Source organism: Copadichromis virginalis, linkage group LG18, assembly GCF_057382275.1.
Source record: "Copadichromis virginalis isolate Kocher_CV1m ecotype Utaka linkage group LG18, C_Virginalis_male_GT1.1, whole genome shotgun sequence".
NCBI classification, from domain to species: domain Eukaryota; kingdom Metazoa; phylum Chordata; class Actinopteri; order Cichliformes; family Cichlidae; genus Copadichromis; species Copadichromis virginalis.
Window position 1 is genome coordinate 4,435,846 of NC_140635.1, and position 14,018 is coordinate 4,449,863.

The 14,018-nt window shown below is 43.5% G+C and overlaps 2 protein-coding genes across 4 annotated transcripts; both read left to right on the top strand.

The window, feature by feature from the left end:
* The first annotated feature begins 13 nt into the window (after positions 1 to 13).
* LOC146686993 (uncharacterized) lies at positions 14 to 11,363 on the top strand. Of its 3 annotated transcripts, none has more exons than XM_085437993.1 (4): positions 14 to 344; positions 1,610 to 1,888; positions 2,846 to 3,586; positions 11,304 to 11,363. In XM_085437993.1, the coding sequence occupies exons 2-4, from the start codon at positions 1,642 to 1,644 to the stop codon at positions 11,306 to 11,308; spliced, it is 993 nt and encodes a 330-aa protein (XP_085294119.1). In that variant the 5' UTR covers positions 14 to 344; positions 1,610 to 1,641; the 3' UTR covers positions 11,309 to 11,363. The 3 variants fall into 3 exon arrangements, with proteins under 3 accessions (XP_085294119.1, XP_085294118.1, XP_085294120.1); XM_085437994.1 differs by lacking the exon at positions 11,304 to 11,363 and adding an exon at positions 3,616 to 5,206 and having other exon boundaries at positions 18 to 344; positions 2,846 to 3,334; XM_085437992.1 differs by lacking the exon at positions 11,304 to 11,363 and having other exon boundaries at positions 2,846 to 5,206.
* A 70-nt stretch (positions 11,364 to 11,433) lies between these two features.
* LOC146686994 (tripartite motif-containing protein 16-like) lies at positions 11,434 to 13,998 on the top strand. Its single transcript, XM_085437959.1, has one exon. The coding sequence runs from the start codon at positions 11,447 to 11,449 to the stop codon at positions 13,112 to 13,114; it is 1,668 nt and encodes a 555-aa protein (XP_085294085.1). The 5' UTR covers positions 11,434 to 11,446; the 3' UTR covers positions 13,115 to 13,998.
* Positions 13,999 to 14,018: the final 20 nt, after the last annotated feature.

Below are 14,018 nucleotides of genomic sequence, written 5' to 3' on the forward strand. Positions count from 1 at the left end.
GGCGCAGCGCGACGTAAGCGAGACCGTCCCATTTAAAGCCGCTCGGTTCGGCCTTCACGGCCTATGGATCCAGCTGCTGAAGTGGGGCGCTGCTTCGTGCTGCTCACAGGCTCTGATGGATGCTAGCTTCATGTGTGATGGACTGTTAGCTGGAAGAGTTTATTTTTGTGCTACGACTGAGAAACATTTCAGGGTTTGACGCAATAGTGGAGAGACCGGCTGACTGCTGCAGAAGAAATCTGCTCTGAGGTTAACAGAACGTCTGATCGTCCAGTATGAGATCAACCTTCAGCAGAGACTGCTGGATATCAGCCGGAAACCCGAGATAAAGTTACGCATAACAGGTAAAACTGCGATGGTCTCAGTGGACTAACACAAGAATACAACTCATGTAGGACCTGATCAGAGCTCAGCTTGTAGGCTAACATACTGAAATCAGGGAGCGGCTAATCACACAAGTGCGTCTCTTTTTTACGGTGAACTTTTAGCATTAAACAAACCTTGAGACCGAGAGAAAGTGCCTTTATAGAAGATTTATTTAGAAGATTAAGATAAAGGAGGCAGGGAGGGAAAGCTTCTGTTTTCTGCACTGTGCCACAGTTCGCTGTCTGCTTCGGCTCTCTGACCCTCACTCCGGGGCTACAGACAGTCCTCTGCCGCCTGTGGTGCTCCTCACCTCCGTCTGCACCCACAGACTTCCCGAGGTGGAGGCAGGCCGGCAGGGACTTTGAGAGATGGGCTTTACTTTCAAAAATACCCCTTAATCAGGGTCTAACCCTACAAGACCATCGTGCCTCCCCCACCATCCTCACCTCATTTTAAAATGTATATTTTTCAACTGAATTATATTTGGGTTCAAGAAAATGATGAAGTTTTTAAAATAACTTTGTAATGTTCTAATAAACAGTCTTAACTCGAACTAAATCAGCTCAAATCTCACAGATGTCAGTGTTATTCACAAAGCATGGAAACATAGTTGTTAGTTTTGAATGCAGCCACAGCAGGCAAACTATGGCTGCATGCTCCAAAGAACAGGAGCACAGTAACTGAACACACTCTTAGCACACTTACATCTGATTTTGGGAACAGTTAACAGATCTGAACCTGATGACCTGAGAGGTTTAACTGGGTCAAAGGTCGAGAGCCAATTGAGAACTGTCCAGTTAAACCAACTAAATGATGAAACCTTTGATTTAAAATGTCATGATCAACAGTATCAAAGGCAGCAATGAGATCAAATAGAACTAAGACTGAAACTCTGAGTCCCTAATAATCTTCAGATCACTGATGACTTTAGTTGGGTTGATTCTGTGCAATGACTGGCTGTGAAACCTGACTGGTACTTATCTGCTATGGCACTGTGAGATTTTCAGTTTAATCTACAACAATGACAAACATTTACTTGCAGCGTGAAGCTGGCAGCAGCTACCTGAATGATTTGTACTCTGAACTTTCCTAATAAGAGTATCAGAGCTCGAGAGTAACTTACACTTTCATTGTTCACATTTGTACAGTTTAAATTTCACTCACATATGAGGACATGCTCAGAGTGGACTATATTTGCTCAGATGTGTTTTCCTGTCATCACATTATTAACCTTTTTCCTCAGTGACCCTTTGTTCCTCAAGATCTCCCCCTAACATGAAGTGTGAGGAAGAGGAGGGCCTGTATGACCAGCAGGTCTCCAACCAGGAGAGGAACTCCAGTCTGGACCAGGAGGGCCCAGATCCTCCACAGATCAAAGAGGAAGAGGAGGAACTCTGCATCAGCGATGACGTAGAAAAGATTGTACTCAAACAGGAGGATGAAGGCCTCATCTGGACTGAAGAAGAGCAGCTCAGACAGCTGGATAACCTCTGGAAACCTGAAATGAACTTACACAGCAGGGGTATGTAAAACCGTAATGGTCTTACCTAAAAATTAATATGACTTTAATTCATTCAATAAAGATATTTTGGAAACACATCAGAGTTCTTCAAGGCCAGTGTTTAAATAAACTCAGCTGATTGTTAGTCGAGGTTTTCTGAGAGCTTCGCTGCTTTTTATCCCCATATTTTAATCCTACTTTTAAATTTCCCCTTCTGTCTGATGTTTGTCTTATCATTTACATAAACATCTTTCCAACAGTAATTGGTGGACAAACTGTGATTGGTGCATAGAAATTTACTAACGTGTTAGAAGTGAGTGCATGAAATCTTATTTTAACAGTTTCCAGGTCTGGGTAAATGATATGATGATAAAAGGTGTAGTTCATTTTCCTTGTTTAAAAATATGTTTAAAAATAGAGTATTAGAAAAATATATAAATCAAGAATGAAAAGAGCAAAAGGAGAAAGGAGAAAAAAAAAAAAAAAAAAAAAACCTCTTGATTCTTTTGCTTTGATGTAGTTACTTATCTAAGGTGGAAAGTTTTTTTTTTTTCTTTGTTTTTTTTTTTGTTTGTTTGTTTGTTTGTTTGGTTTTTGCTTTGTTTTATTATTTTCTTCAAGCCCTGTGTACAGGAGCTGCATACAAAAAGATATTTTGTGAAAAGGGTTGGCGTAATAAGCAAATGCTTCAGCCAATACCTTTTGATTAGCCTTGTCTCATGCTTTCTTTCTTTATGGTAGATTTTTGTTCTGTTTTCACTGTTTGTTTGTTTGTTTTTTCACTGTTTTCACTGAGATTTGAATTTGAATGCTAATCAATAAAATCAAAATCAAATCAAAATATTTCGGATGATATTTTGATTAAACTCTGTTGTAGAGTTGGAAATGGACAGCTGTAGACACCACTGCCGAGTAGTCATTCTTGTTATACTTCTATATTTATCTAAGACAAGTAATTTTGTCCATTTGTCACCTCAGCTTTCCCACAACAGCATGAATGTGAGGAGGAACTGGTTTTTGGGGACCAGGAGAGAAACTTCAGCCTCGACCAGGAGGATCCGGAGCTTCCACAGATAAAAGAGGAAGAGGAGGAACCTTGCACCAGTCAGGACGTAGATCAGCTTGTAGTGAAGCAGGAGACTGAAGGCATTATTATCTTCATGGTGGCTCCTACTTATGAGGAAAGTGAGCCAGAGCTGGACAGTGAACATCTCCTTTCTTCCAGCTCTCCTGAACCAGAGAGCAGAGATCAGCAAGACAACTTTCCTGTGTCAGAGAGTCAGCGTAAAACTGACACAAGTAAAAAGTTTGTGAAATGTGAGATTTGTGGAAAAACCTTTGAGTACAGATCCAAACTAACGAGACATATGAGGGTTCACACAGGTGAGAAGCCACATTCTTGCAGCACCTGCGGAAAAAGATTCAGCCTGATGATAAACTTGAAAACTCACATGAGAATCCACACAGGTGAGAAGCCGTATTCTTGTGGCATCTGCGGAAAAGAATTTAGAGACCAATCAACGTTCAAAAAGCACATGACAGTTCACACAGGTGAGAAGCCTTATTCTTGTAGCACCTGCGGGAAAAGCTTCAGTCAGAAACCAACACTGGAGAGACACCAGAGAAGCCACACAGGCGAGAAGCTGCACTCCTGCGGCACCTGTGGGAGGGGATTCAGTCAGATGATAAACTTGAAAACTCACATGAGAATTCACACAGGTGAGAAGCCTCATTCATGTAGCACCTGTGGGAAAAGCTTCATTCAGAGGATACAGTTACAAAGACACATGAGGATTCACACTAGTTAAAAGTGGGAGAACTGTCAGATGAAGCAGTCCACTGAGAAGCCAGATCAGAGCAGATCAGATGACCTCCTTCATTAAAAAACTCTCTGTATTGTTTATTGTATGTGGGGGTGGGAGATATAGCCTCAAAATAATATTTCAAGAAACTTACGTTTAAAAAAATAATGTACATTTTATCAGCTCGGCAGGCAGCAGCATTTATATGTGTAAGTAAATGATGGATTTTCCATCTTTCTCTTCCAGTGAGCTGCTGTCACTGATGACAGCTTAGCTAATTCAAAGTGTGAAAATGTGGCCACCTCAAGGTGCTTGATATTGTAAGGTAAAGACCCAACAATAATACAATGAAAACAGAGAAAACCCAAACAGTCATATGACCCCCTATTAGCAAGCGTTTTGGCGACAGTGGGAAGGAAAAACTCCTTTTTAACAGGAAGAAACCTCCAGCAGAACCAGGCTCAGGGAGGGACCCCCATCTGCAACAAGGAGAGTTTTAAGTCTAATCTTAAAAGCTGAAGGCTCTGCCTCCCATTCTACCTTTAAATACTCTATGAACAACATTATAGTGCAATGTTAGTGACACGGCATACATGAAATATGAGCACATAAGTATCCTCAGGGGTGTTTTTCCTGGAAGTTTTAAGAAAAGTGTATTACAAGTGCTTACACTCTAGCTTAATATCCAAAATAACCTTGTAATGCTTAAGGAGCCTGCACAATTCTGTCATATAAGGAAAAGAAATTCTACCTGGTTTGTTTCATCTTGGGTCGAGCTTTTTAACCTCCTGCTTTTCCACCGTGTAGCACATCAGTAATTTCCATCCACTGACTGCTCTTGCTGTTATATGAAATGTAACTCGCGAGTGCTCCAGTGATGCATGGTTGAATCATTTGTTTACCTTTGGGTCGCACATCACTGCTGCTAGTATCTCCTGCTCACGTGCCTTCACAGCCCGGTTGTACTCAAGTGTGTTTTTGCTTAAAGTGTTGTAACAGGTTTGCTTTTTTCACTTTCAGTGGGAAAAGTTTTCTTGCATATTTTGCGAACATTCAGCTACCAAACTGTGACTGGAGCCCGACATATGGCTCTGGCTGTGAGACATGACTGGGGTTGACTCATTGGGGTGAATGCAAACACATGATGTTCCTCTAAACACACTTTTTTGTAAACATTTATACCAGTATTATTGCAGATCATATGATATGTCACAGCCCTAATTCTGTTTGTTGCATATTCCATTAAAACCTGTAATGAAGATGAAACACGTATTTACATTCATTTGATGTGATATTTGTATCGTGTTGAGCTGTGGAGGTGACAAAAAAGTTGCTGAGATGTTTTATTTTTTTGTTTAGTGGAGAGGTTTTACTCCACAGAGTCAAAGCTGGAAAGAAACACACATGAGACCAAACATTTTGTGATTTAATCTTGATTTTCATGAAGACTGAATTTCAGCATGTGCTCATCCTGTTGATTCGTATGTTGGTGTTGGTTATGTGTCTTAAAAGTGAAATAAAGATTTCTTTAAAACTTCTTGTGGCTATTTTTTTAAGGCACAATCTTTACAACATGAAACAACGTCTGTGAAGCACATTTTGTACAGTGGGCAGGGAGACTTGCCCATCACTGTGGTGGTGGGGTGGATGAGATTTGCCTGCGGTCACTTAAGGCTCTGTATGTTGTGGGTCTGTCCTGGTTGTCCTGCTCAAACATTGTATGGAAGTTGAGGTCAGTGCCTTCAGACCGGCCAACTATGGTGGTAATCATGGTCCCCTGTTTTATGAAGGGAGTGTAGAGGGTATGTTTGCACTTCAGGCCTCCCTAGGAAGGTCTATATCTGTAGTCACTTTCACTGTTTTCTTATTGCTGTTTCAAATTGTTGTTTCTGTTTGTAGCCTTTTTATTGAAGGATTTTGGTTTATATTATTAATATGTGCATTTGTTGTTATTAATAATATTTGCTTCACTCTCCATTTGATGTGTTTTTGGTATGTTTTACTTTTAATTGTTCTACACTCAACAAAAATATAAACGCAACACCTTTGTTCCTGCTCCGATTTGACATGGGATGGACATAAAGACCTAAAAGTCACTCCAGATACACAATATTACCATCCCTCCCAAACATTGTTCACAAATCAGTCTAAATGTGTGATAGTGAGCACTTCTGCTTTGCTGAGATAATCCATCCCACCTCACAGGTGTGCCACATCAAGATGCTGATCTGACATCATGAGTAGTGCACAGGTGTACCTCAGACTGCCCACAACAAAAGGCCACCCTGGAATGTGCAGTTTTATCTCACAGCAAAATGCCACAGATGCCACATGCATTGAGGGAGCGTGCAATTGGCATGCTGACAGCAGGAATGTCAACCAGATCTGTTGCCCGTGCATTGAATGTTCATCCCTCAACCATAAGCCGTCTCCACAGGCGTTTCAGAGAATATGGCAGCACATCCAACCGGCCTCACAACCGCAGACCACGTGTAACCACACCAGCCCAGGACCTCCACATCCAGCAGGTTCACCTCCAAGATCGTCTGAGACCAGCCACTCAGACAGCTGCTGGAACAATTGGTGTGCATAACCAAACAATTTCTGCACAAACTGTCAGAAACCGTCTCAGGGAGGCTCAACTGCATGCTCGCCGTCCTCATCGGGGTCTTGACCTGACTCCAGCTCGTCGCCGCAACAGACTTGTGTGGGCAAATGCTCACATTCGATGGCGTCTGGCACGTTGGAGAGGTGTTCTCTTCACGGATGAATCTCGGTTCACATTGTTCAGGGCAGATGGCAGACAGCGTGTGTGGCGTCGTGTGGGTGAGCGCTTTGCTGATGTCAATGTTGTGGATCGAGTGGCCCATGGTGGTGGTGGGGTTATGGTATGGGCAGGCATCTGTTATGGACGAAGAACACGGGTGCATTTCATTGATGGCATTCTGAATGCACAGAGATACCGTGATGAGATCCTGAGGCCCATTGTTGTGCCATACATCCATGAACATAAGATAAGATAAGATAAGATAACCTTTATTAGTCCCACACGTGGGAAATTTGTTTTGTCACAGCAGGAAGTGGACAGTGCAAAAGTTATGACGCAAAAATTTGAATACAATAAGAATAAATACAGTACACAGCTGTACAGAATAGAATAAAATAATATACTATATACAGTAGAATAAAATAGAATAAAAATATACAATAAGATAAAAATAGAATACGAATGCTATATACAACTGAGTAAAAATACAACGATGCCAGAAAAGATTATTGCACTTAGTGTTATTGCACATGTGTGGATGTGTGTGTTTGTTCAGTTAAAGTCTTTGTTGTGGAGTCTGACAGCAGTGGGGAGGAAAGACCTGCGAAATCTCTCCGTCCCACACCGTGGGTGCCGCAGTCTCCCACTGAAGGAGCTGCTCAGTGCTGTCACAGTCTGCTGCATGGGGTGGGAGATGTTGTCCAACAGGGATGACAGCTTAGCCGCCGTTCTCCTGTCACTCACCACCTCCACTGGGTCCAGAGGGCATCCTAGAACAGAGCTGGCCCTTCGGATCACCCTGTTCAGTCTCTTCCTGTCCCCAGCAGAGATGCTGCCGCCCCAGCAGACCACACCATAAAAGATAGCAGAAGCCACCACAGAGTCATAGAAGGTCTTCAGGAGTGGGCCCTCCACCCCAAACGACCTGAGTCTCCGCAGCAGGTACAGCCTGCTCTGCCCTTTCCTGTAGAGGGCGTCTGAGTTATGAGTTCAGTCCAGTCTGTTGTTCAGATGAACACCAAGGTACCTGTAGCTGTCCACAGCCTCAATGTCCATACCCTGGATGTTCAGTGGTTGCAGTGGAGAATGCTTGTGCCTGCGGAAGTCTACCACCAGCTCCTTGGTTTTACTGGCATTGATCTGGAGGTAGTTCAGCTGGCACCAGTCCACAAAGTCTTGAGTCAGTCCTCTGTACTCCTTGTCGTCCCCATCAGTGATGAGGCCGACTATTGCAGAGTCATCAGAGAACTTCTGCAGGAAGCACTGGGTGGAATTGTGGGAGAAGTCTGCAGTGTAGATGGTGAAGAGGAACGGAGCCAGAACCGTTCCCTGTGGGGCCCCCGTACTGCAGACGACCCTGTCCGACACACAGCCCTGAGTCCTCACATACTGTGGTCGGTCGGTGAGGTAGTCCAAAATCCAGGTAGTGAGGTGATGGTCCACTCCAGAGTTCTCCAGCTTGTCCTTCAGAACCGAGGGAAGAATGGTGTTGAAGGCACTGGAGAAATCAAAGAACATGATTCTCACAGTGCTTCCAGCGGTCTCCAGGTGAGCGAGGGAACGATGTAGGAGGTGAATGACGGCATCATCCGCTCCAATGCCAGGCTGGTAGGCAAACTGAAGTGGGTCCAGTGATGAGCTTGTTAGGCGCCGAAGCTGAGCCAGGACCAACCGCTCCAGGGTCTTCATCAGGTGGGATGTCAGAGCCACCGGCCTGTAGCTGTTGAGGTCCTTGGGGCGTGAAGTCTTTGGCACTGGTACAACACAGGAGGTTTTCCAGAGCTGTGGGACTCTTCCCAACCTCAGGCTCAGGTTGAAGAGGTGCTCCATCACCCCACACAGTTGGTCCGCGCAGGACCTGACGACCCTCGAGCTGATGCCATCCGGGCCCGCTGCCTTCTTGCCATTAATCCTCCTCAGTTCCCTCCTAACCTGGGTGGTTGAGAGAGACAGGCTGGAGCCTTGTGTTGAGTGTGTATTGGATGCTGTTGTTGGGGGTGGGGGGGAGTGAGCAGGGTGAATAGAGGAGGTGTGAAGTGTCTGAGGTGTCAGAGGTCACCTCATGTTCCAGCAAGATAATGCACGGCCCCATGTTGCAAGGATCTGTACACAGTTCTTGGAAGCTGAGAATGTCCCAGTTCTTGCATGGCCAGCATACTCACCGGACATGTCACCCATTGAGCATGTTCTGGATGTGCTTGACCGGCGTATACGACAGCGTGTACCAGTTCCCACTAATATCCAACAACCTCGCACAGCCATTGAAGAGGAGTGGACCAACATTCCACAGGCCACAATTGACAATCTGATAGACTCCATGCGAAGACGATGTGTTGCACTGCATGAGGCAAATGGTGGTCACACCAGATACTGACCGGTTCTGAGTCCCCAGACCCCCAATAAAGCAAAAAACTGCACATTCCAGGGTGGCCTTTTGTTGTGGGCAGTCTGAGGTACACCTGTGCGCTACTCATGATGTCAGATCAGCATCTTGATGTGGCACACCTGTGAGGTGGGATGGATTATCTCAGCAAAGCAGAAGTGCTCACTATCACACATTTAGACTGATTTGTGAACAATGTTTGGGAGGGATGGTAATATTGTGTATCTGGAGTGACTTTTAGGTCTTTGTGTCCATCCCATGTCAAATCGGAGCAGAAACAAAGGTGTTGCGTTTATATTTTTGTTGAGTGTATGATTATGTTTATGTGTGGTTTATAATTATATTTAAGTTCTGGGTTTTTTTATGAATAAAAGTGACTTAACTTGTCAGAGATATGAGACTTTGGGCATTTCCCCTTCTGTCTTATTCTCAGTGTCTTGTCTCCATGTTTATTTACCTCTGTGTTGCTATCTTTGTGTCTCTGTCTCTTTCTCTTCCCCTGTTCAGTGGGATTTAAGACTTCCAACAAATAATTTCAAAGGGTCAATTAAATTTTAATAAAACCATTTTACTCAACACTGCACTCTAATTTTAGCATTTTTTTTTTTTACTCAATCATAAAAAGATTCATCTTAAAAGATGTTTTAGAGACATTTTTATTACTTTTTTCTCTTTCTTTCTTTCTTTCTTTCTTTCTTTCTTTCTTTCTTTCTTTCTTTCTTTCTTTCTTTCTTTCTTTCTTGTTTTTTAGCCATCAGAATTATTGTCTGAAGGCCAAAAAAGATGCCCAACTAACTTAATTTACCAAATGGACCATCACGGCCTTGCCATATTGGTCTATTTGATCAACCTTTGTTATTATTTATTTATTTTAATTTATTTTCAGCTGTTACAGATAGGACAGACATGACTGGGGGATAAGAAAGAAAGAAAGAAAGAAAGAAAGAAAGAAAGAAAGAAAGAAAGAAAGAAAGAAAGAAAGAAAGAAAGAAAGAAAGAAAGAAAAGGGGAAGAGGGACAGTGAGAAAGGGCACTTAAAAAATATCTCCCAGGTCACCTGTTGAGAGAAGAAAATAAGAGAAAACAAGCAAAAAAGAGAGCAACATAATAACACAACACCATTGCAATAATCTAGCTAAGTGTAAATAACAGTAAATATTAAATACTGAATGTGATTGTGCAGCACGCAAGATTGACATCGCACAATGTGGTTTGAGGTAGCAGCCAAGAAAGGTGTAGCTTGTGTGTGTGAACACCTGTGTGGATGAGTGCTCGTCTATTCAAAAGGCTTCTCCATGTAACGATCTGCTAGAAGGTGTGGGGAGCCATAGCCCCGTCCCCCAGGGCATGAAGCAGGCATGGAGGAGATCCAGGCCCCAGACATCCAGAGGCCCCCAGAGTGCGAGCGCCCAAAGAGGACCACCGGAGGGGCAACCGTGCCACCTTCCTGGGAAGAGCTGAGGAGAACCCCAGATGAGGGGTCACCCAACAGCCACAGAGCAGAAGCCAGAGGGGGCTGCAGTGACGTACACGCGGGCTCTGCCGGCAGTCAGCTGTGCCAGAGTGAATCGCCCCCGCAAGGGGCCCGACCGAGCCACAGGCACCAGGCCCCACCAAGCAGCCGTACCAGCAGTGAGCTGGTACAGACCTGAGCGCCCAGCCTTGGACACCAAGTATGCACCGATGTCTGAGTTCATCAACCAGGGAGTGTGGTGAGGGGAAATAGGCCTCCATACCTTGGAGGGCCTGAGATGTTCCAAGGGGGTGGAGTCTAAGACTAGGCACACACAGACCCAAACATGCATTCCCACCCTCATGCACACATATACAAATACTCGGCGCTCATCCAACCTGGATACAGACACAAATGGACACTGTACATGTACTGTACAGCACGGCCCCTCCTGAGAACCCTCAATGTCTACATGCATTTAAAACTGAGAGGTGGGCACCGGCGCCAGAGGTGAGGTTGAATACAAAGACTGTCCTCTGGACACCGTATAACATGCCCGATCCCAAGGCCCTATATGTATGTGTTATGAGAGTGTGAGTAATGTGGATGTCTAGGTTGTGGAATAAAATCAGTCTGCTGATAAAACAGTGAGCACAGTGAGAAGATCTTCACTGAGCTGATCCATCTCATCTCATAAAATTGAGGCACAGGTGACCAGGAGGGGACAGAGGGGGAACGACCTTTTATTGCTTTTTTCTACAACAATTTCTTAGTTCAGCTGCAGTATTTGATATCCTGTAATGACTAAAATGATCATTTAAACTAATTTACATAAAAAGATTGTCTTTTAAATGTTAAGTTTATTTAACAACTTTAAAGGCTGAGCAGTGCTATTTTTAAATGAAAAACTCACAGGCTCACATGTTCCAGGATTGAATTAGTGTCTGATAACCCTCCCTCTTCCTGCTCTCTAACTCAGCACCTCCTCTCTGTCCACATGTTCCCTTGTTCCCTCCCCTTCTGATCTGCAGTTTGAAGATGGGTGCAACCAACATGTGGTGACGTATAAGAGCTGACAGATCCCATTCGCTACAGAAACCTATGTTGTTTAGATCAGAGCAGTTTCAGTTCTGAGGAAGTGAAACTCACACAGTCACTGACACTGTTGGGTGAAATGGCGCAGAAAAGTGTTCAGCTGGACCGAGAAACCTTCTCTTGTTCGATCTGTTTGGATCTACTGAAGAATCCGGTGGCTATTCCCTGTGGACACAGCTACTGCATGAACTGTATTAAAAGCTTCTGGGATGAAGAGGAAAAGAAGAAAATCTACAGCTGCCCTCAGTGCAGACAGACTTTCACAGCGAGGCCTGTCCTGGTGAAAAACACCATGTTAGCAGTTTTAGTGGAGGAGCTGAAGAAGACTGGACTCCAAGCTGCTCCTGCTGATCACTGCTATGCTGGACCTGAAGATGTGGCCTGTGATGTCTGCACTGGAAGAAAAATGAAAGCCTTCAAGTCCTGTCTGGTGTGTTTGGTCTCTTACTGTGAGAAACATGTTAAGCTTCATTATGAATGTCCTGCATTTGACAAACACAAGCTGGTGGAGCCCTCCAAGAAGCTCCAGGAGAAGATCTGCTCTCGTCATGATGAGGTGATGAAGATGTTCTGTCGTACTGATCAGCAGAGTATCTGTTATCTCTGCTCTGTGGATGAACATAAAGGCCACGACACAGTCTCAGCTGCAGCAGAAAGGACTGAGAGGCAGAGAGAGCTGGAGGTGAGTCGACAAAACATCCAGCAGAGAATCCAGGACAGAGAGAAAGATGTGAAGCTGCTTCAACAGGAGGTGGAGGCCATCAATCAGTCTGCTGATCAAACAGTGGAGCACAGTGAGAAGATCTTCACTGAGCTGATCCATCTCATCCAGAAAAGAAGCTCTGATGTGAAGCAGCAGATCAGATCCCAGCAGGAAACTGAAGTGAGTCGAGTCAAAGAGCTTCAGGAGAAGCTGGAGCAGGAGATCACTGAGCTGAAGAGGAAAGATGCTGAGCTGAAGCAGCTCTCACACACAGAGGATCACATCCAGTTTCTACACAACTACCCCTCACTGTCAGCACTCAGTGAGTCTACAGACTCATCCAGCATCAATATCCGTCCTCTGAGCTACTTTGAGGATGTGACAGCAGCTGTGTCAGAGGTCAGAGATAAACTACAGGACATTCTGAGAGAGGAACGGACAAACATCTCACTGACAGTCACTGAAGTGGATGTTTCACTGTCACAACCAGAGCCAAAGACCAGAGCTGGATTCTTAAAATATTCATGTGAAATCACACTGGATCCAAACACAGCACACGAAGAGCTGTTATTATCAGAGGGGAACAGAAAAGTAACATTAATGAATCAACAACAGTCTTATTCTGATCATCCAGACAGATTCACTTGGTCTCAGGTCCTGAGTCGAGAGAGTCTGACTGGACGTTGTTACTGGGAGGTGGAGTGGAGAGGGGGAGCAGTTTATGTAGCAGTCGCATACAAGAATATCAGCAGAAAAGGATATGAATGTGGATTTGGACGTAATGACAAATCTTGGTCATTAGATTGTTACAACAACATTTATACATTTCGGTACAACAACATTGAAACTCCTGTCTCAGGTCCTCGTTCCTCCAGAGTAGGAGTGTACCTGGATCACAGAGCAGGTATTTTGTCCTTCTACAGCGTCTCTGAAACCATGACTCTCCTCCACAGAGTCCAGACCACATTCACTCAGCCGCTCTATGCTGGACTGAGGCTTTACTATAAATATGGAGACACTGCTGAGTTGATTAAAGTGAAATAGACTGAAGTCTTTCATATTGTTGTAAGTTTAAATCTGTATTTTAGTTCCCTTTTAGTTTCTCTCCATCATTATTGTGGTATTTATGTGCTGCACATAAATCAGATGTCAGTCAAACATTATGGGCAGTACCTCGACATCTTCAACATGTTGTCTTGATGTTTTTACGTTTTATAGGTGGAGCTCTTTCCTGTGTCTGTTCAGCCATGGAGACTATCAATGCTTATGGATATTTTTATTTGAAAAATTTCTCCACATGACAACATAAACTTCTCTATCTTCTAAATGTTTACTGAATATTTTTCTTAGGTATTTGTATGTTGTTGTTTCTCTTCACTGATCTTAACAGAGAAGTCTACAGACCTTCCTTTATCACACAGATTTTATTCTCATTTGTACATTTATAAAGAAAACAATTAATTACAGAGCAATAAGAAATTTTAAGAAAGTGCACTATATCATAATTTATAGTAAAGTGTATTAAAGCATCGTTAGTTAGTCACTTATTTAGTTTGGAGCTGTATCATCTGACACTGTAGAAACATTTCCTCCAGCTTCAGCACAGAATGTTAAAAACAGAACTATTAATGAGAACAAACAGTAGGAACACAGTATCAGCAAACATCATGGCTTAAAATGGAGAGTAAAAATCTAAAAAGAAATAAACAAATTAGTAAAAAGGATTTCCTGTTGACATGTTATTGGTCCTATCTTGTCTGCAGCACCTCCAGGATGCTTCTTATATGTTTCTGGTTATTTTTGCACCAATTTTAGTTTTTGTCAGTAGGAAGTTCAAGTTCAACTCAGTGTGTTTGTTTGTTTTTTTCAAACTGATGCCTGACCTTGAACACCAAACATCTGTCAATAAAGCAATGATATAAAATGCTTATATTAGTACTGAAAAACT